The sequence below is a fragment of the Macaca mulatta genome, chromosome 1, assembly GCF_049350105.2.
Source record: "Macaca mulatta isolate MMU2019108-1 chromosome 1, T2T-MMU8v2.0, whole genome shotgun sequence".
Taxonomy (NCBI): domain Eukaryota; kingdom Metazoa; phylum Chordata; class Mammalia; order Primates; family Cercopithecidae; genus Macaca; species Macaca mulatta.
Genome location: NC_133406.1, coordinates 130,120,681 through 130,141,017, shown reverse-complemented (window position 1 = coordinate 130,141,017; position 20,337 = coordinate 130,120,681). Strand labels below are relative to the sequence as shown.

The window sequence follows — 20,337 nt, the reverse complement described above, 5'->3', positions numbered from 1 at the left end:
GACAGTTTATGTGTGGATGATGGATTTTCTGCTATTTCTTGCCAGGACTGGTAGGAAATATGTATCTTGAGATTTCAATTAGGGAGAGATGGATTTTTCACATTGGTACTGTCCCATGAAGCCTGAGTCACTGAACCTGCATGGTCAAGGCCTGTCTCTCCTCTGACCTGCAAAACAGAATGCAGGACTATCAAAACTGCAAGGGCCGTGAAGCCTGGGCAGGTGAATCCCTTCAGCTGTAGGCCCAGGAGCCAGCCCAGAGAGAGGAAGGGGCTTCTCACAGTCACAGAGCATGTTAGTGGCAGGTTGGCCATTTGAACTCAGGACTTTGTACAGAAATGTCTTTTGGAGCCACCCAGTTTTTGTGGCTTTTTAAATCTCATCTGGGTCATGAAGTAGGCAGAGTACATGAAGACCCTTTGTAAATGATTGAATTACATAAAATATTGTTTATTGCTAAGCAGACTCAGGGTCCACTCTTCAATCCACTGAGAGACAGACTACCCTGAGGCAGTATCACTGTAAGGATAGGAACTGTCCCTTATTAATCATAAGAGTTACCACTTATGGGTTGCCAAGTAGGTACCAGGCACAATATTAGATGCTTCTCAAAGCCTTATTTTCTACAAAGCCAGTAAATACTGAGTACTTACTATGTGCCAGCCAGCATTCTAACCACTTGATGTATAATATCTTATATATTCCTTGTAATATCTTGAAAGATACATGCCATTTTAATCCCTATTTTGCACAGGAGAAAACTGTGGCACAGAAAGGATAAAGAACTTGCCCAAAGTCATATAAAGGCAAGAGCCAGGATTCAAATCCAGGCCTCTGTCAGCACATGCATTTTTTTCACTTCCTCACACCCTTTGCTATTAGTCATTGTCATACCCCAGCACTTACCACCAGTACTTACCACCAGTGCATTCATTTGCTCATTTATTTACCACAGCCAATACTTCTATTTGCTCTAGCATCATCCCTGGCATGAAAGATTCATGGTAAATGTCCATTGCTTTAGGTCCTAACTGGACCACCCAAGCTTAGCCTTGGGCTAGCCTCTGGTGTTCCTTGAATATGCCCTCCTCAGGGTAACTTGGCTGTTGCTGCTGTCTTTTTTCTTTTCAGCCTGAGCCTAAATTTCTTTCTCTTCTGGGTCCCAGAGGACTCTTGTGTTGGCTGCCCTATCCAGACCTGTTAGGCTCATTTCCCAGAAAGCTGGCTTCTTGTCTGTCCTGGATGAGCTGACTTCTCAGAGGAGAATAGCTGTTACATTCATTCGGCACTTAGCACAGTCAGCCTCAGGAGCACCCTTTGGAAGTGAGACAGCCCTGACTTTCAGTTCGGGCTCTGACATTTATTCACTGAGGGACCTTGAGCTAGTCACGTTCCAAGTCTCAGTTGGCTCATCTGTAAAAATTGGTTTAATAATAGCCCTATTGCGTGGACTGAGTAAGATCATGGAAATGAACCTACAGGTCTGGCTGACAAGGGATGACAATAAATGGTAGCAGTTCTTAGTCTTGGCAATGGCCCCTCCAACTCTAATGTTCTATGAATTTGCACCCATTTCCTGTGTCCGTAGAAGACAGAAATCCCCTTCAAGGACCAGAACCATGTCTTAGGCCTCCTTAAAGCTCCTGGACCTAGCTTGCTGCTCTGAATCCAGAGGTGTCTCAGAAGAGTCAGCTTCTCGTCCAGCAACCTGCCATCACACCTTGAAGGCCTGTTGGGGCCAGGCCCTGTGGTTGATGCCCTGGATATCCAGGTGACTAGGATACCACACTCTCTCACTTCTCTCGAGCTCACAGTTGATGGAGACACAGTCATAAGAGCAAGTAAAAGCAATAGCATGATAGGTAACAGACGTCTGAAGGGCTTACCTCAGGTCCCACTGGTCCCAGCCTCTTACTATTGGAGGAGAGATTGCTGGGGGAGCTGGCAGTCGCTGAGTGGGAAGGAAGGGGGCTCCAGCATCAGTATCGAGGGCTCTGACAGCTAACGCTTGATGCTTACCACCTTCCAGGTGAAAATGGCTGGGATGAGCCTGAGGAGGAGACTGGGGCAGGGGCAAGGTATGTCTTTCCTCTGCTGGATAAAGGAAATGTTAGGGTCTTCCCAGTTCCTGGCCATGCTAGACTCTTCCTGTCTGGAGCTGCAGAGGGTCTGCACTTTGGGATTGTAATTCAGGTTGAAGTGTAAATGGGAGAGGTGCGGAAGGAGGATTGAATGCCTCGTAGGAGAAGCATTTCCAGCTGCTGACTGAGGTGGGCAGACTGGACTGATGGGCCCCCTGGCTGTGGCCCTCTAGTCCTGACCTGGTGTCCATGTTCCTGCCAGGACCAAGATTTAGGGCTCTGGCATCTTCTCTGGGGGAGACAAGAGCCTCAGCAAAAGGAGCTGGGATTTCAGGAGGGGCCATTTCCCCTTTCCCTTCCCAGAAAGAGTGGCCAGAGCACAGGCTTGGCCTTGAGGAACCACTGGCCTGGGCGGAGGTCTGAGGTTACCTCTGGAGTGAGGCTGGGGACAGGGGTATCTGGAGATGGGGGCTGTGTCTTAGGGGTGTGTGGGAGGAGGAGGGACACAGCTAATGAGAAGCAGGTGGAAGGGCTGCATGCCCCAGCCAGGGGACAGGCTGGCTGGGATGGCCCAGTCAGTAGGAGGACCTGTCACCTTACAGACAATCCCACGGAACAGGCTCCGGGATGCCCATTCATATTCATTATGTGTGAAGTGGGCGGTTGTAAAGTTAGCTTTCTCTTCATTTAGCTGTCACTGGACAGAAAAATATGAGCTGTGGGCAGATGCCCCTGGATGAGAGCCAGTAGCCAGTCTCTGGCCTCCCTGTACCCTCCCCTAGGAGCCCCCCATCCCACCATGGGTCCCCTCCTGGCCTCTGCCAGCCTCTGCCAGCTTCTCCCACTCTTCTTGCTTCATTGACCTCTGGCTCACCTTTATTTTTTCTCCTGTCTCCCACTTTTGGTTTCTTTGTCTGGGTTTATCACAGATCCTTTCCTCTTCCCTCCTTTCATCTTTCTAAGCCCTCTTGAGGGAAAAAATGATATTTTTCCACAACCATCGCTCTCTCTGGCACCCAGCACATTGCCAGGCTGAGTTGGTACTCAAAATGTTTGTAGAACAAACTACTCTTTCTACATCTGACTTTGTGGGGAAGAAGGTCCAAAACTTTGCTGATCACTCCTTGGATGAAGAAACTTCTCATACAGCGGTGTGAGCCCTGAAGTCAGAATGGTGGGCTTGAGCCCCAATTTCATTACTGCCTGGCCAGGTGAAAGAGATTCTGTCCATCAGCGGCAGCCAGGGATGTCACTCCTTCCTACCCTGACTCTCCTCTTTCTGCTGGATCCCCTCCGGATACAGGGCTCACACCTGTGGACCTCAGAGCCCGCGTCAGGACCGAGAGGAAAGAAATCACCAAAAGTCAGACCCTTGTATAGAGGGAAGGGGAAGGAAGGGAGGGAAGACAGACTCCTCTGGGGATACACGCGACTGTCTTGGCTGGGAAATCTGATCTGGTGGGGGACTCACCCCCTCCTCTGGAATCAGCTCAGCCCTGATGTGTCTTTGTGGGCTTGGGTTTCTCTGTGCCTGAAAGATGAGGCGTGGGGTGGGGGTGGCTGGGCTGCTGGCAGAGGCTGAATTCTGAGCAATGTGGTTGTGTTTACTGGGAGGGTGGGAGGGCCAGACCTTTTTCCTGCCTTCCAGGCTTCAGAGATAAGGCAGAAAGTGGGGATGAAGGATAGAATGGGTAATACTCTGAAACTACAAGAAAGAGTTCTGGCTTTTGTCTCTGCGCCACAGCTCAGACATGTTCCTGGGGCATCTGGAAGGAAGCCACCCCACTCCCACCACCCTGGGGTCCCAGCCCATGGGGAGCACAGAACCTCAGTGGGCACCCCTTTCTTCCATTCTACCTCCCGTCTGTTGTCAGTTTAGCCACAAAGTTATTTCAGCTTTTTTGCTACCCTTCCCACCCTCAGTTTTCCCTGCCACATGCACCCAGTCCTAGAACTGAGCTTTTCTCCCTGCCTCCCAGCACAGCCAAAGCCACAGAGACCCTAGGCAGGTGACAGGGCCCGGCCTGGCATGCATCGGCCTTGAGGCCTCTGCTGCAGGACCACCTTCCCCTTCCTTGCTGGCCCCTCAGAGGTCCTGGCCCAGCCTGCATCCTGGACATAGACCAGCCCCAAAGCAACCAGTGTCCAGCCCTGGGGATAGACAGTCACCTGGTATAAAAAACACCACCACCTTTATTAGAATGCTGGGCAGCATTTTTTTTTTCTCTCTCTCTTTCCCTTTTCTTTCTTTTTTTAAAACGTGTCTTTACAAAAATGGGGATCAGGATCTCAGTCTGTGGAAATCTATTTTATTCTGACCAACATCCAGTATCATTTCCATGGCATAGCTCTGGGCTGGTCCCATGGAAGAGATTCCAAATATGTGATGATTTCTGGTGGAATTTCTGCCCCCTTGGAGGGGAAGATGACTGCATGGCATGCTGGGAGTGCAGGCACAGGGCAGGAGTGAAGGTGGCTGGAGCTGAGGAGCCAGTGTGCCTTAGTCTATGCTGACTTTGGCGTTCACGCCCTCCTTAGTGTCAGATGCCAGCGCGCCCCCTGCTGGTGGGGAGGGGAAGCAGGGCTGACTCTACCCAATCATGGGAGACTCCATTTTGGTTTCCATCTCATCATGAAGAGCTCCCCTAGTCCACTCTGCGTTCTCCTCCCATTTTCCTGGGTTCCCTGAACGATAAGCCAAGTAAGCTGTCTTAGCTGGAGAGATGACAACAGACTTGGACAAAGTCTGGAGTCAGCAGGGCAGTGTCTCCCTGCCTGCAGCCCAGAGTTCAGGTGAGGGGACTCAGTTTGTGGTAGGAAGAGTCCTGGCTGCTTTGAAGCCCCTTCTCCAAGGCAGCCCCACCTTATTCTAAGAGAAAAGACCCTGTAACGTGTTCCCTGCTCGGGGCTGACAGTGCCAGCTGTTCCCACAGGCCTCCAGAACCATCTGGGGCTTGGAGGCAGAGGTCCTTCCTCCCTGGTGTCCAGGCAGGGGTGGGCTGGGAGCGGCTGGGAATGGAAAAGGAGGTGGGCAGCTCATTCTGCAGGTCCATGCTACCGATCACGTGGTCCAGTTCAGAAGGCCAGGTGGCTCCTTGGGCTTTACCCTGAGTGAGACGAGGCTTGGAGACTTATAGTCACCCTCTGAGGAGGGCTCAAAGCTGTGGCCCCCCAGGGTGGGGGGAAAGCCGTGGATGGAGTAGATGCCAGGGTGAGCCACAGAGGAGGCTGGCACCCCCACGAAGCCAGTCACACTCCCATGGGGGTGGGAATATGGAGACATGCATGGGGAGGGGATGCCCTCTGGAGACACAAGGCAGGGGCCCCCAGGGCTCCCGGATCCTGGACTGGCCCACAGGGAGTTCTGCAGCTGAAAAGAGAGGGAAAGAAGGCCCATGAGCCGGCAGCCTCAGGAGCTCACTTCCTTACCCGGGGGCTTTCTCTTTGTCCTTGGGGCCCCAGAAACTTTCCAGGAAACCTCCACTTGGCTCAGATCTACCCCCTCCCACCCCCAATACTGGCAGTGGCATCTCAGGAGGCTCCTGCCACTGTTCTCAAAATGAAATTTTCTTCTGTGATTCCTTTGTGTTCCGCATGCGTCATTCAGGAGACAGGCAAGAGCCCCGGTTTGCAGAGGAAGAGTGAAGTGGTATACCCACCGTCATACAGAACCCTGACGCTCTCCAGGTCTCTTCAGGCCAGAGCTCATATTCTTTTTGGTGACCCTGCCAGGCCCTGGCTCAGGTAGGGCTGGGGTCTTACCTGAGGGTGGCTGTCAGTGCGGGGCAGCACAGAGATGTCACAGGCAGCGGTGAAGGGGTTCCGCCCCTCCTGCATCTTCCCATAACGCTCGCGCTTCCGCCACTTGGCTCTGCGGTTCTGGAACCAGACCTGGGGGCAGGTTGGTGGGGGTGATAGGGCAGCCTTGAGGAGAGGAGCCTGCTAGGGATAGTTGATGGTTGTGTCCTCTTGTGGGATGGGGAGCAGGCTCCAGGATGGAGGATCTCAACTGTTAATCCACACTGTTATCCAGGCCAGGGAAGCCTGGGAGGAAGCCTGGGAGAGGCCCAAACCCAAAGCGGGTTAATTGGCCCCATGGGCCTCCAGCTACCACTCTCTAGGTCGAGTCACTCTGGTCCTCCAGCCTGGTGTCTAGTAAGGGTGTTGTGGGGGCGTCTGTGGGCCTCAGGGGCCCTAGGTACTTCCTGGGTATACTGTGCACATGTTTTGGGTTTCTAGTCTCCCTGCCTCATCTCCTTTTCCAAGCTACCCACCTCATAGCATCCAAGGAATCTTAGACATTTCTGTTCAGGTCATGGTCCTGTTTAAACCCTCAGTGATTCCCCGGAGACCTTGGTCCAGAGCATAGCTTCTTAATAAGGCCCCTGCCTCTCTGCACAGCCTCATGTCCTCCCAGGCAAACACATTAGATTCTTTCCCGTTGCCTCCCAAGCTCCCACCCAGCTCTTCCAAAACACACTGCTATCTTGCTCCTTCCATCTTTTGCTTAGGTTTTCTCTTCCTGGACTACTCATCCCCTCAACATATACATCCATGCTGGGCATCCTCCACAGGACTTCCAAAATACCCTGGACCTTTCTTTGTACTCACCCCATTCCATTACCATGATCTGTTTTGGAATCTGTTTCTCCCATTTATTTGTGAGCCCTTGGCAGATAAGGGTGGCACATCTGTGTGTTGTGCACATCTGTGTACATATCTGTGATGAATTTGTTGTTTGGTATATGTGCTGTGACTGTTACATTTAAGTGTATTGGTATATATGTTTTGTATTTCTATCATTTAATCAACATTCATGTGTCAGCCTCTAAGCTAAATTTAACAATGTCAAAATAAAACCAGCCAAACAAAAACAACCCCTGCTTTCCAGGGATATCTAGCTGGGAGTCACAACAGAAGCTCTGTGTGTGTGTGTCAGTAATCCGTCTACCCCAGCTGGGATGAGAAATCCCACCCCAGCCTCTCAGGCTCCCTGCCCCTGTGGTCATTCCTACTCATGCAGGCAGGTAAGGCACCAACAGTGAAGGGGCTGTGCATACCCCATCCTCCTAGCTCCCAGGTTGCCAAGATAACAGAGCAGGCCTGCAGCAAGGGCAGCAAAAGGCCACCCCCACCTGCCCAGCTGCCTGGATTTCCTTTCTCTGCTCTCCCTTCCCTGTGGGAGGATGAGGGAGCCTGGAGCCAGTGAATCTGGCTATTGGGACTCACTTTTCTGTCACCACCCATTCTCCCCTGGGCTCTGGACCTGCCCTCTGCATTGTCTGGTGTGTAGTCTCATTCTTCCTTTCCATGGGGCAGGGTGTATGGGTGGGTTTCATGCTCCTGCCAGAGAAAACATTCCTACTCTAGGGTCTCCGTCCTTCAGGGAGCTTCTAGACTAGGGCTGAGGGCCTTGTGGCTACTCCTGCACCCTCTCAGGTTGAAAAGGCCTAGGAGAGGAGCAGAGGAAGTGCTCTCCACCTCCCACAAACACTTGCTTCAGGAAGAGCTGGTTAGACCACACCCTGGAGGCCCGCTGAGGTAACTCCATGGTCCATTCCCATGGCTTATATCATGTGGGGTTGCCTTGAATGCTGGGCCTTTTGCCCTGATGACTCAGCCCCTGGGGGTCTTGGGGGACAGTCTTGGAAGTCTGTTTTGGCTGCCACCTGGGAGGAGCAGGGAGGCAGGAGGACTCAGCAGAGAAGGGGAAATAGCCCAAGTCTCTCTCATCTTGTTGGATGCAGCTGTAGGGCCTTCTCTGTTAGATGACAGCACCTGGCCTCTTTATAGACTGGCCTGCCAGTCCCCATATCCTGCCAGGACTGTCTCCTGCCCTAGTGCCTTCACAGAGTATCTGGAAGGGCCCCATGCAGGGTAAGATAGCATGAGCTTCGTTCCTGCTAAGTCTCCTCCATGGTGGGAGAGAGACTCCTCTGCCTAAGAGGTCACCTCCTCACCTTTCCCCAGAACTCCAACCCACCCCTCCCAGTGCCTCCTGCTTGGCATCGGGAAGCCTGCTATGACTGAGCCGGTTCAATGCAAGCCAGTGAATGGCCATCTTCCTCTTGGGCCAGACTTTTATTGAAACTCCTTCCCCATCCCCAGCCTGCCTGCCACCTTCATGTGCTTTGACACTTCCAACATGCTTGGATGTGGGCTTCCCTTGCCTTCCTCCCTTCTCAGCATTTACCCACCCACAGGCTGGGCTCCCCTCATGTAAAACTGGCCACAGCCCCTCTGGGAAGCCCTGGCGCCTAGTCTCCATGGGGGAGTTTGTTAGGGTGGGGAAGGGCTCCCAGTCAGCCTTTCCCAGCCAGGGTCTGAGCGCTGGCAGGGACCCAAAGTCGGTGGCTCCTGATGACTTTGAGAATCACTGACCCTGAGACCTCCCGACAGGAGGCTGAGACCTCCCATTCTAGGCAGCCACCTCAGGAGCAGCCCTGATGTGTATTCAGCACTTCACCGCTTCCAAAATGTGGCCATCCCTGTGATCCTCAAGGTAGTCCCTACGCAGCCAGTCCCATCATTCCCTTTTCCTGAACTGGGAAACAGACTGAGAGATTCATTAACATACCCCAAATCACCTCCAGTAAGTGGCAGAGTTAGGACTCCCACACAGGTGATGGCTCCCAGAGGCCATCGCCCTTACACCCAAGCAGAAGCCTCAGTTTGGGCCAGAAGAGCCTGTGGCTGCAGCAGAGCTGGACGTGAGGGTGAGCCAGGAGGGGAAGGCTGAGGCAGGCCCCTGGGAAAGGTAGCTCTGGGAGGCACCAGTGCCCACCTCTCCCAGCCCTTCCAGGGTCTGGTCACTGTGTGGTAGAGGCAGCCAGAAAGCCCCATCCCCGCAGCGCCCTCACCTGTACCCGGGCCTCGGTCAGGTCTGTGCGCAGAGCCAGCTGCTCCCGGGCGTACACATCAGGATAGTGGGTTTTCTGGAAGACCTTCTCCAGCTCCTCCAGCTGGAACGTGCTGAAGGTCGTGCGGTTACGGCGCTTCTTGCTCTTGTTCTTGGCCAACTCCATGGAGTCAGAGAGTCCCGGGGAAAGAGGAAGACGCAGGCTGGCCAGGCAGGGGCCTGGGGAGCCTTGCAAGTTAGAGGGCCCGTCTCTGGGGCCCCCTCGGCAGTCCAAGGGCAGCTGGGGGAAGCTGGCAGCTTTGGAGGCCTTCTCCTCAGCTGCAATGGAGAACACAGAAAGGAGGATGGCAACTGAACCAGGGGCTTTTGTGGGTTGGAATGGAGGGAGGGGGAAGAACATTGACGCCTCAGTCTCCGCCTCCCCCTTCCTTTCCCTTCCCGTCCTCCCAGGCGGCCACCCTCCATGGGAGCCTGGCATTTAGAGGCCTGCCTGCTGAGCCTCCAGCTGGGGAGGGGGCCCTGGGGAACTATGTGCTCTGTGGTCTGGGCGGATCTGCTGGGGCCAGAGTGGGGTTCATTTCGGGGAAGTGCTCTGTGGTAGTGCGTTCCATAGGGACGGGAGAGGACTGGCGCCGCAGCAGGACCACCACCCTGGGAAGGCCAAGCATGGGGGCAGAGGGCAGGGTGAGGATGGGATGGTTGACATCTCCCACTCCTGCCAGAAAGTGCTTCCTTGTTCCTAACTCTGCAGGCCTTGGTTCCCAGGCCCTTATGCCCACACCACTGCTCCCAGAGCCAGGCAGGCAGTGGACGTGGGTGCTCAGACCACCTTTGGCTGGTCTGGCTGAACTTTATTCTCTGAACCCCCGGTCTCAGGTTAATATCAAATTCCCCAGCTCTGGTGTAAGAAGGGCATGATGGGACAAAGAAGTTTCCAGAGGGATTGCCTCTCTCCATTCCTCCTAAAATTGTGGTGTCTGGGCAAGGACTTAAGCTCCATCTATAGAGAAGCAGAGCTGAGATAGGCTGTGCTCAAAGAAGGAGAGTTGGGGACCAGTGTCACAACAGGGCACAGCCCCCTGTCCCCATCATTCCCATCATTGCCCACCCCCTCCTTCCTCAGGAGTTTCTGACTGCTCCCGCATTGCCTGTGTTTAATAGGCAGGGAAGGACTTGATTGCAGACTGGAACAGTTTCCAGCAGCCCCACTCTGACGTGCTAACCCTCACTCCAGAAACTTGGCGGAGCCTCACCACGGCAGATCGACCGACGAAGCATGGTGAAAAATAGGTCACCCTGATTGCCCACGCCCTCTCCCTCTGGCGAGGACCCCTAGCAGCGTCCCCATGAAATCCCTCCTCAACAGTCCACTGGGATGGCAGCTGAGACGCCACAAAGACGCCCCACTGACTCACACAGCCTCTTGCCTGGCTCTGGGCCCATCTCCAGTGGAGGCCTGGCCCTGAGGAGACCCAGCTAGCTGGCACAAGAGGCAGTTTCTTCCCAGGACTTGGTGTTGGGATCACAGCTGTGGTTGGGGGAGGATGGGACTGGAGGAATGGGCCTCTCAGGATCTGGGTCTGATGAGTCCCTGTCTGCACTGCGAAGGACAAATCAGGCAGGGTGCCCCTCAGCTGGAAGGTGGTCAGTTACTTTCCAGGACTACCCAGGCCATGAAATAAGCTCCAGTGTGTGTCCTGGAGGTCCTGGAGGACTGGGAGAGTCAGGCAGGGCTACCTAGCCTTAGACCATGCCCAGCCTGTACACAGGTAGCCCATCCTTCACAACTCAGGTGTTCCAGTCCCCTGACTTCCATTCTTCGGCCAGCACATTTCCGGTTTAGGGGCAGTTCCATTTGATAGAAGCTTAGGAAGGAAGACTCACAGAAGTTGAACAAAATATTTGAAAATGATCAGGAAGACTAGGGACACTGGAATGGGAAATCTGCCCCCCATCCCCGCCGCCACCACCACCACACACAAACACACAGCAGGCCATGGAAATGTTCAGCCTGAGAAGGAAGAGTCTTGGTGTCTTGGGTTCGTAGGGAGGCTGTGCTGGACTCCAGGCAGAAAAGGGGTGAGGGTAGCTCAGGGCTGAGGGTCAAGGCTGGGGTTCAAGAGTACTGACATCCCAGCAGAGGCCCTCCAAAGCCCTGGGGCTTGCTCTTCTGCCTCTTGGGTCTCAATAGGACCTGCCCAGAGGAAGTGACCAGATCTGGGGCCCTGGGACTTGTGTTCCTGACCTTGAGCCACCAAGCTGCCAGGGACAAGGGATGAAAGTGCAGTAGGACTTCTCAGAACAGCTTCCCCAAGGAAGAGGCCAAGCCTGCTGACCTTTACCCAACTCCCACGCCTTCCCAGTCTACAGCCCTCTCAGGGGACCACAGAACTGCTCTCTCCCTCATTGTCATTGCCCTGAAATCTCCTTCATCTACCTGGAGGACAAAAGAGGGAGGGTGGCATCCCCCCACTTTGGAAGAGAGGAACACTCCTCAGAGAATACAGAGCAGCCTCCTGAGGAGCAAGGCCCAGAAGAGGAAAGGGATAGAACTGGGATAAATGGAAGGCGGAAGCCAGGAAAGACAGGCCAGGAATAGCAGCCAGCAGCTTGAACCTAAGCTTGTAAAGGAGAGAGGGCTGCTCTGCTGAGGATGGGGCACATATGAGGTGTGTATGGGCTGTGCAGAGGAGTCACTGCACCTGATCCAGACACTGGGTGGTTAAGGTGGGGTACTACATGTTGGAGACAGCCTGAGACTGAGCGCTGGGGCGTCTCCTGCCTGCCGCAGGACCACAGCAGCAGCTGTTGGGCGTGAAAGCCAGGAGCATTTTAACGTAGTAAAGGAGCTTTCTGTCCCTGACCCAGCTCTCAGGCCTGCCGCACCCTGAGCACCCCTCACCCGGAGGAGTGCCAGAGCCCCTACCAGCAGCTGCTTCTAAGCCACTGTGCAGCCAGGAAGCAGGGCCGCAGCAGGCCTGAGTGCTCCACTGTCCCCACGGAAGGCATCCATTGAGGCAGCGGGACCAGCCTCAGCTTTCACATTTCGCCGCAGCCTTGTTCCACGCCGCACTGTTTCCTCCGGCCACTGTGGGGTCGCTACGCGACCTGCAGAGCTCACTGAGGCCCAGGCTCCTGCAGCTCCCGCCGAAGACTCAAAGCCAGCGTGGACATAAAAGCCGGGGGCAGGACCCCGGTGAGGCCTCGGTTCCCTTCTTGGGGGTTCTCAGCCTTGGCCCAGAAGCCTCAGCCCGGGTCTAAGAACTTGGGACTCCCTCCTCGACGACGGCGGTCGGCCGGGTCATCCGGCTGAGGGCCTCAGCGGCAGCGGGCAAAACTCTAGTAGGAGTCGCTTGCCGAGGGCGTGTTTCGACGTCAGAGCCAAACTCCGGGACAGACTAGCCAAGCGCGGAGGGCGCAAGAGTAGCTGGCAGCGCCAGTACGCAGCCTGGGTTCAGAGCAGGGCTGGGCGTTCTCAGCAAAGGGAGGCCTGGGGCTGCGCGGGCGGCGGGCGGCGGGCGGGAGAGGGGCGAGGTGCGCCAGGCTCTGGGGCGCGCAACCGCCCAGCCTCGTGAAAGATCGCGCCGCAGATGGGACGCAGCTGCACGCTCACTCGTATGGACTGGAAACACTCCGAGCCGGTTATTTTAAAAACGGAGAAATAAGGCGGGTTCCCTCTTCGCCCGCCACTTCCCACAGAGTAGGCTGCGCGGCCCTGGGGGCTGATTGTCCCCAAGCAGCCAGGCTCCACCGCGCCGCGCTGCGCGGAGGTCCGCTCTGCCGCAGGGACGCTGGCCACCCGTCCAACACCGGCCGGAGCGCCACAGGCGAGCGGCCGCCAGGATCTCTACCAGGCTCTGCTCGCACCTGCCTGCCTACCTACCTTTCGTCTGGCCTGTCCTCCGCTCAACTGAAATCGTTAATTTTCTTATCCCCCTTGTTCTCATTTTGATATATTCCACGCTTTAAACATGCTCCTTTTTGTTTGGTCTGCTCCCTCCCTCTTTGTCCTTTTACCCTTCTCTAGTTATCCGTTTCGTTCGATCTTGCTCCTGCTTTTTTTCTTCGTTCGTTCCTCATTTATTCATTTCAGTTCATCCCAGCTCGCCCACTGCCATTTACCCTCTCGTTCCCGCCGCGCTCTCCGTTGTTTTGTTCAATTTCTCTTCCCCTTTTCTTGGTTGTTGTTCGCTTTCTTTGGTTTTCTTTCTCGGTATTTCGTTGTCAAGGACACCCTTGCCGTCGGATCCCAGGGTGCTGGGTTCCTCCCGGCCGCTCGTTCCCCACCAGCGCTCTCTGCAGTTCGCGCGGCACCGGTGTGGTACGGGAGCCCGAGCGGTCGGTGCCGGGTGCGGGGCGCCTAACAGGGACGCGGACCCGGTGGGGGTGGCTCCTGCCCGACACGGAGCGCTGAGCCAGGCCGGGTACCTGTTCCTGGCGGTGCTCACCGCGCTGCGCGGCCGCTGCAGTCTGGCTGGGATCAGAGGAGCCAGGCCAACTGCTTCTCATTAAGTCCCAACTGTGGTTTTTATCAGGAGAGCCTCTTTCAAAGGGCACAGACACGAAACTCCGCGGACTCCTTCATTTCCTCCGTTGACCCCCACACACCTCCCCGCCCTCCCCGACACATTCCCACCGCCCCGGCTGGGCGAAAGCTGGAGATGCCCGGCCACTCCGTGGAGGCCCGCGAGGCGCCAGCCGGGCGGCGGCAGGGGGTTGAGGCGGATCTTGGAGGATCCAGCTCTGGGCCTAGGCTGCGGGATATGGCAGCGCAGATAAGGTAGGTGCGGTTTGGGCGTCGAGACGCCTTACAGGTCACAGGGTGCGGCGGACGGTGGCAGAGCTGCCCATCAGCCTGCCAGGCCCCTGCCTTCAGGCGCATTCTCGGGTGCCGGCGCAGTTCGGCCGGCCTTAGCACAGGGCACCGGCCCGGGAGCCCGCGGCGCCTGGGGGTTAGGTTGCCCAGAGCTGCTCCTGACTGCCCAGCGGTGATGATCCAGTGCAGGGAAGCCAAGACTGCCAGAAGGGCGGCTATCATCGTGCATAACGGCAGGGAGGCCAGCTTAGTATGAGAAATAAGAATAGTTATTCCGTCTTGAGGACAGCCCTGGCATTGCACAACCAGTCGCGGCCAAACTGTGCCAGTCTAGCGCACAGGCAGCACCCTTCCTGTGAAGAATAGGCCCGGGGAGGAGAGGTGGGCCAAGGCCAGGCCTCAGTCCCCAGCCTACCCCGATTTGGCCACTCTAGGTCGAGGCCCAGCCTCAGGGCCCTCAAAGGGCGCCCGACACAAAAGCCGCGCTTCTTCGTCAGGTCTCAGTGTGGCTCCACAGCCCTCGGCCCGGTCTGGGCTTCGGGGTAGGTGGCAGTTCCAGTCCAACTTCGGCAAAGCATGCTCTCTCCTTCCCAGGTCCGGCTGCTTTCCGGCCCCGACTGGACCCCGGGCCGTCGCCACTGCACCTTCCCTCGACCTCCCGCCTCCCATTCCCGCCGCCGAGGAACGGTGGTTCAGCCTCCCGCCCCGCCCTGGCCTTTGCCTGACCCGGGCCAGCGCCAACTCGGCTTCCGTGGGAGCCGTGGCGAAAGGCGAGAGAGGCAAAAAGTTGAGAAATAGGCGAGCGGGAGAGATAAGCAGGAAGGCCCGGGTGGGCCCGGGTAAGGAAGAAGGAGAGAGGGTCGGGCTGCGCGCTACGCCCCTCGCCGCGCGTTACCTTCCGCGGAGCCCTCGTAGAAGTGGCCGCCGTTGAGCGCCGGGCCGAGCCCAAGGTCCTGCAGGTACTTGGCGGGCGGCTTGGCCGGCTCTGGGAGGTAGGGCTCCAGGGTCCCGCAGGCCGGAAAGCGGGTCAGCAGCGGGCCGCGGGGCGGCGCGGGGTGCAGGTGAGGCGCAGCGGCTGGGGTTCCCTGCGGGCCCAGAGGCTCGTCCCCCGAGGCCACATAGGGGCCGGGTGCAGGCCCCACGCGGAAAGGCGCGCAGTGCTCGGGGTCCATGCCGGCTCAGGGTACACAGGCCTCCGGGGCTCGCGTTGCCCGCGCGGCCTGTGAGCGCCCGCCAAGGGGGAGGGACCTGGGCGCGGGGGCGCGGAGCCCCCGGGAGCGGCGCGCGCCGCGGGGGGCGGGGGGCAGGCGAGGGGGCCGCGCCTCTGACTTAATGCTGGAACCATCCACGTCACGTGTGGCCCGGTGCGGGTTAACCCCTCGGAGCCCGGGAACCCCCTCCCCCCATTCACCCAGAGCCCAGTCCCAGGCAGCTCTGGAGAGGATGAAGCAGCCTCCTCTCTAGGGCGGAATCCCTTTGTCTACCCATCCAGGTGAGTCTTTTGCTCAGAGCACACCCGTGGTCCTGATATCCAGCCTAGAGGCTCTTGCCCCTAGAGGGGTGAGGCCGTGTGGGCATCCCCCCCAAACACTTTTAGGCCTGGACTCCGGACATCAGCCTGGGATGAGGGCCTGGGCAGGCAGGCAGGCAGGCCTTAGGCTGCAATTTTACCTAGGTCTCCACTGGGAGCTGGACAAAATGTTGCCTCAGCAAAAAAACACCTCCCTTAGAGATCTCTTGTTTCTCACAGTGAAAGGAGCTATTGGGAGTGTTGTGTGGGAGCAGATCTAAGCTGGGAATGGGGTGCTGGGGAGCTTGGGCCTGGACACTATCGTTCATTAGCTATGGGTCCTTGAGCCAATCATGAGTGTCCTCATCTGACTGTGGAGGTCGGGCCCAAACAACTCTGGGTCTTTCTATGTATTTGAGGTGTGTTTCAGAAGTAGAGGCAGGGCCAGAGCAGACAGGAGACTCCCACCGGCAGCTCAGGACTGACCAGTGTCCTGCGGGGGCAGCCTTTGGAACAGGTGGAGGATGAGCAGAAGGGCTGGTGTTTCCTCTGGCAGCAGCTTGGAGTGAATGCCTTTCAATGGGCAGATGACCCAAGTGTCTGGGGATCCACTGGAGAGACTGTCTGCAGGCCTCAGGGCTGTGCTCCCTCAGGCCTGACGATTCAGAAGGGGTGAGAGTAGAACTGCATCTTCTAAGAGTTGAGCCTCCCCAGCCAAAAGGAAACAGGATTAGAGCAGTAGCTTAGAATTTTGGAAAAGAGAAATAACCACCACCCTACCTAAGATCTGGGGAGAAACACCCAAGGAGCCGAGGACCCTGCTCGCTTCCCATGGATTGAGGAGCCTGTAGGGCTGGGTTAAACTGTTTTTATTTTCAATGCCCCCGAGACTAGCAAGAGAGGTGGAGAGTCAACATCATTTGTATTTCATTTGAATTCTCAATTTTTAAAGGAATCCAAGAGTCCTGGTGTGAACACCTCCCTCTTCCGCTGGGGGCTTAGAAGGGGTTTCTTGGCTCCTCAGCCAGAGTTGGGCTGTAAATCAAGACCAAACAGGAACCAGAAGCCTTGCATCTCACAAGGAGTCATTAAGCCGTTATTAAACATACCATAACTTCTCTGAAGCCTTATTGGTTTCAACACCACATTGGAGGCATTATGGCCATTAGGGCCCCTAATCACGGAATGCAGACTGGCCAGAGAGATGGGAGCACCTGGGGCTGGTATTTCTAGTCAAGAGGGAGGTTTGACTTGAAATTAAGCTTCCCTTCTGGCCTCACCAGAGGGATCCTTTCTCCAGGATCTAGTGGATCCAGCTCTGGGCAACCAATTTCAATCGATCACCTTTGCCCATTAATAAGGTTTTTCAATAGTTGTTGATTGGATATCTTTTTTTTTTTTTTTCTCTCTCTCTCTCTCTCTTGCCTGTACCTGTGAAATTGGATATTGTTGACTTTCTAGGAGGAAGTCAATTCAGGATACCTATTCTATTCAACAGAGTTATCAAGCAGTTTACTGTGGAGGATGCAAATATCACCCAGGAAAATGTCACCAACAATTTAAACAAGGCAGCCTGAATCAAAGGCTGAGTCTTTGCCTCCCATGACAACCTTGCTGAGCCTCAGTTTTCTCATCATAAAGGTGGGCCACACATGGAAGTAGGATATTTGCAACACATTCGTGTTTTGATGCACTATATTAATTTAACAGATGGTGGATGATTACCATCTCCAGTGGATTCCATCACTGATTAGGTAGAAGGCTTCTGACTTCAGACTGAATGGGCCTAAGGCTGGAGCTGAGCAGAGAGATGCAAGGACCTGCATCCACTTTCAAGCCCAGAAGTTTCTCTTGACATGCTCCCACTCTCTGAACAGAGCCAATTTCCATGCTGGGATGGTGTTACCAATTAAACTGAAGAGAGAGAAAACCCTAGACTACATGGGAGTTTTGTGGGTAAGTGGAGTTGCCCCTCCTGGGAGAGTTTTCTTCCAGAACCACACAAATCAGCACACTAGGAGGAGACTTTTCCACTGTCTTTTAAGCCATTTATGCAAACTTTTATCTATCTCTGTGTGGTCTGGAAAGAGTTTGATGGAGCAGGTGCATAGCAACTCAAAAACAGCAATCTCAGAGTTAATAAATTTTCCTTCTTAGGGAGGCTGGGAGATCATGGAGTGCCACAAAGGCCCTCATATTATAGGTAAAAACAACAGCTAACACATATATCTACAGTGTGCTAGGTGCTAGCTCATGTATTCTACATACATTGTTTTATTAATTTTTATTTTATTTTATTTTTTTAGATGGAGTCTCAGTTGCCCAGGCTGGAGCACAGTGGCCATGATCGCAGCTCACTGCAACTTCCGCCTCCCAGGTTCAAGCGATTCTCCTGCCTCAGCCTTCCAAATAGCTGGGATTACAGGCATGTGCCACCATGCCTGTCTAAGATTGCTTTATTTAATCCTCACAGCTCAATGAAATAGGCACCCTGTTTTCTAGAGAAAGAGCCTGAGGCCAGGAGGGAGCCATTTGTTCAGGCACAAATGGGGTTTCTTGGCTCTTTTGTGCCAGTTTGTGCCAGAACCAGAATTTATACTCAGATCCACGGTCCCCCACTCCGCATGACTCCTCAGTCCTTCTTTAGTTAACGAAGCTGAAATCTTCCACTGTGCACCCTCATTTTCCCAAGGAGAAAGCTGGGACTCCTTCCGGAAAGGAAGGCTGAGGCCAGAGTGGCCTGAGGACACTGCACTGCTGCTTTCACGATCAGCAGATGACATCTGTCGAGACTCACATGCCTAGCTTCGGCCGCTGGTACAGTAGGTGGAGGGTGGTTTCTGCTAAGCTGAGACCAAGTGAAACAGAGTGCTTAACACTTGAGAGGTTTATGACCAACACAGCCAGGTGTGGGGCAGAATTTCAAGATAATTTGTGAGTTCACCATTCATGCTGTTCAATAACCAATTGAATTATAACAGCATTTGTTACTGAAAAATTGTCCGTGGAGTAAGAGATGAGTGGATGGCAAGATCCAGATAATTCCAGGCCCTATAATGAAAAAACTGAACAAAACCCCTCTCCATCTGCTGAGAAGAGCTATCTTTTAAATGGAAATGATACTTACTAGCTGTTTTACACTGGCTGAATGTTTAATTCATTCATTTAATAGGAGAGCCTACCATGTGATCCCCATTTGCTGGTACCAGGATACAGTGGTACACACGACATGTGATCCCTGCCTTCACAGTGCTTACACTTTGCTGGAATGGAAGTGTCTCATCCACATTGAAGAAAATCATCATTTGGATGTGAATTAGAGTAGAATCTGGTCTTGTGAGAAGAGTTTCTGGCTCTGGGCCTCAACTGTAAGGTCAATTCTTCATTTAGAGAAACATCAGCCACGGCACCACATTCCCTTTCATTCTCTACTTCCCTCAGCCTGCACCACAGGAAGGACAATGCGCTCCTTTCCCCCCCAGTGGATTTCCAGAAGGGATCCGCACGATGAGAAAGAGGTAACCTCAGATCTGAGATTTGCTTGACATATACAAAACTTCTTTCCGACAGGGAAAACTCAGTTGCTTTTTTTTTCCTTCAAAGGAAAGACAGTTGGTATTATGTTTGTCCTGTTTAGATACTGAAATCCTAAATTGATTCATATAAAAATTCTGGGTTTGGGAACCCAAGAAGATTGTTTCTCATTAGTGACATTCTTCCTGGAAGGTCAGGCTGAGGAATGGTAAATAAACCTGTGGGTCTGGTGCTTCCTGCTCACCCATGATGAGAGAGAGTGAGAGAGCAAGAGGGAGAGCGAGAGCGGAGAGGAGAGGAGGAGAAGAGAGGAGAGAAGAGAGGACAGAGGACGGGAGGAGAGAAGAGGGGAGGGGAGGGGAAGTGAGAGGAGGGGAGGGGAAGGGAGGGGAGGGGACGGAAAGGAAAAGAAAAGAAAAAAACTTTGTGTTGTAGACACCCAGACTCCTTGGCTGTGATTCTAACAACCCAGGCTGAAGTCTGCTTTGGAGTAAAATTTCTGGGAAGTTTTTTCTCTTTCATTGATGTGATCTGATTCATTGGGAAAGACACTTAACCTCTCTGTGCTACAGGTTCTTATGCGAAAATGGGAAGAAATGGTTCTGTACTCCAGCTTTGTGGGAATGAATGTGATAGGAATGATACACATGTTTCTTGAGCCTGAATTCACCACTGAACCTATGGTTTTCTGCTCATTCTCTCTGCCCAGCTCACTGAGATTGGGTTGTAATGGAGGGAGGGGCCAGAGAGGTGGAGCTGTGTCTCTTCTGTGGTAGACCTGAGTTTGACCTGTTGCCTTTGTGTGAAGGTGAATAGATTCTGTGGCGAGTGCTGGCATGGACCATAGAGAAGTCATTTTGTAAAAGAGTTTTTTTTTTTTTTTTTTGAGATGGAGTCTCGCTCTGTTGCCCGGGCTGGAGTGCAGTGGCACAACCTTGGGTCACTGTAACCTCTGCCTCCTGGATTTAAGCAGTTATCCTGCCTCAGCCTCCTGAGTAGCTGGGATTACAGGCATGTGTTACCACACCCTGCTAATTTTGTATTTTTAGTAAAGACAGGGTTTCACCATGTTGTCCAGGCTGGTCACGAACTCCTGACCTCAGGTGATCCACCTGCCTCAGCCTTCCAAAGTGCTGGGTTAACAGGTATGAGCCAGCACGCCCAGTTTTGTAGAGGAGTTTTTGATGAACTATTTCTTGATATAAAACAGACCCTTCTGTTTTAGGTTAGACTTTTTGGCAATTTTAACAGTTTGATTAATTTTTGTGCATTCCTTTATTCACCAAGCATTTATTGACTGCCTGCCATGTGCCAGATAGTGGGGTCGCACAGTGAGAACAGATCCTGAGAGAGCACCACTTACTCCCAGGGCTTTTCCAGATAACAGAAGAAAGACACAAAGCAACAGGCATTTACGCCATGGAGTGTGACTGTGCTGAGGGTGGGAGAGCACAGGGGGCCTGGGAGCTAGGAGAAGGGCAGCTGTCCCAGCTTTGGGCTGGAGGCAGCTGGTCATGGAATGCTTTAAGTTTGAATC

The 20,337-nt window shown here is 54.2% G+C and overlaps 1 protein-coding gene and 1 long non-coding RNA gene across 2 annotated transcripts; one reads left to right on the top strand and one right to left on the bottom strand.

The window, feature by feature from the left end:
* Positions 1-4,370: 4,370 nt before the first annotated feature.
* ALX3 (ALX homeobox 3) lies at positions 4,371-15,033 on the bottom strand. Its single transcript, XM_001099295.5, has 4 exons — positions 14,652-15,033; positions 8,942-9,258; positions 5,844-5,972; positions 4,371-5,451 (listed from the first exon to the last, which is right to left on the bottom strand). Exons 1-4 carry the CDS (start codon positions 14,926-14,928, stop codon positions 5,143-5,145), a joined length of 1,032 nt encoding a protein of 343 aa, XP_001099295.2. The 5' UTR covers positions 14,929-15,033; the 3' UTR covers positions 4,371-5,142.
* Positions 14,517-19,321, top strand: LOC144332182 (uncharacterized). Its single transcript, XR_013399989.1, has 3 exons — positions 14,517-14,715; positions 16,728-17,222; positions 17,573-19,321. It is a non-coding gene; the product is annotated as an uncharacterized LOC144332182 (long non-coding RNA).
* Positions 19,322-20,337: the final 1,016 nt, after the last annotated feature.

Coding starts and splice junctions, on each gene's coding strand:
- ALX3 (XM_001099295.5), bottom strand. CDS start 14,928: ATGGACCCCGAGCACTGCGCGCCTTTCCGCGTGGGGCCTGCACCCGGC. Junction 9,259..14,651: donor CTACGAGGGCTCCGCGGAAG/GTAACGCGCGGC, acceptor TCTCCATTGCAG/CTGAGGAGAAGGCCTCCAAA. Junction 5,973..8,941: donor TGACCGAGGCCCGGGTACAG/GTGAGGGCGCTG, acceptor ACCTGCCCCCAG/GTCTGGTTCCAGAACCGCAG.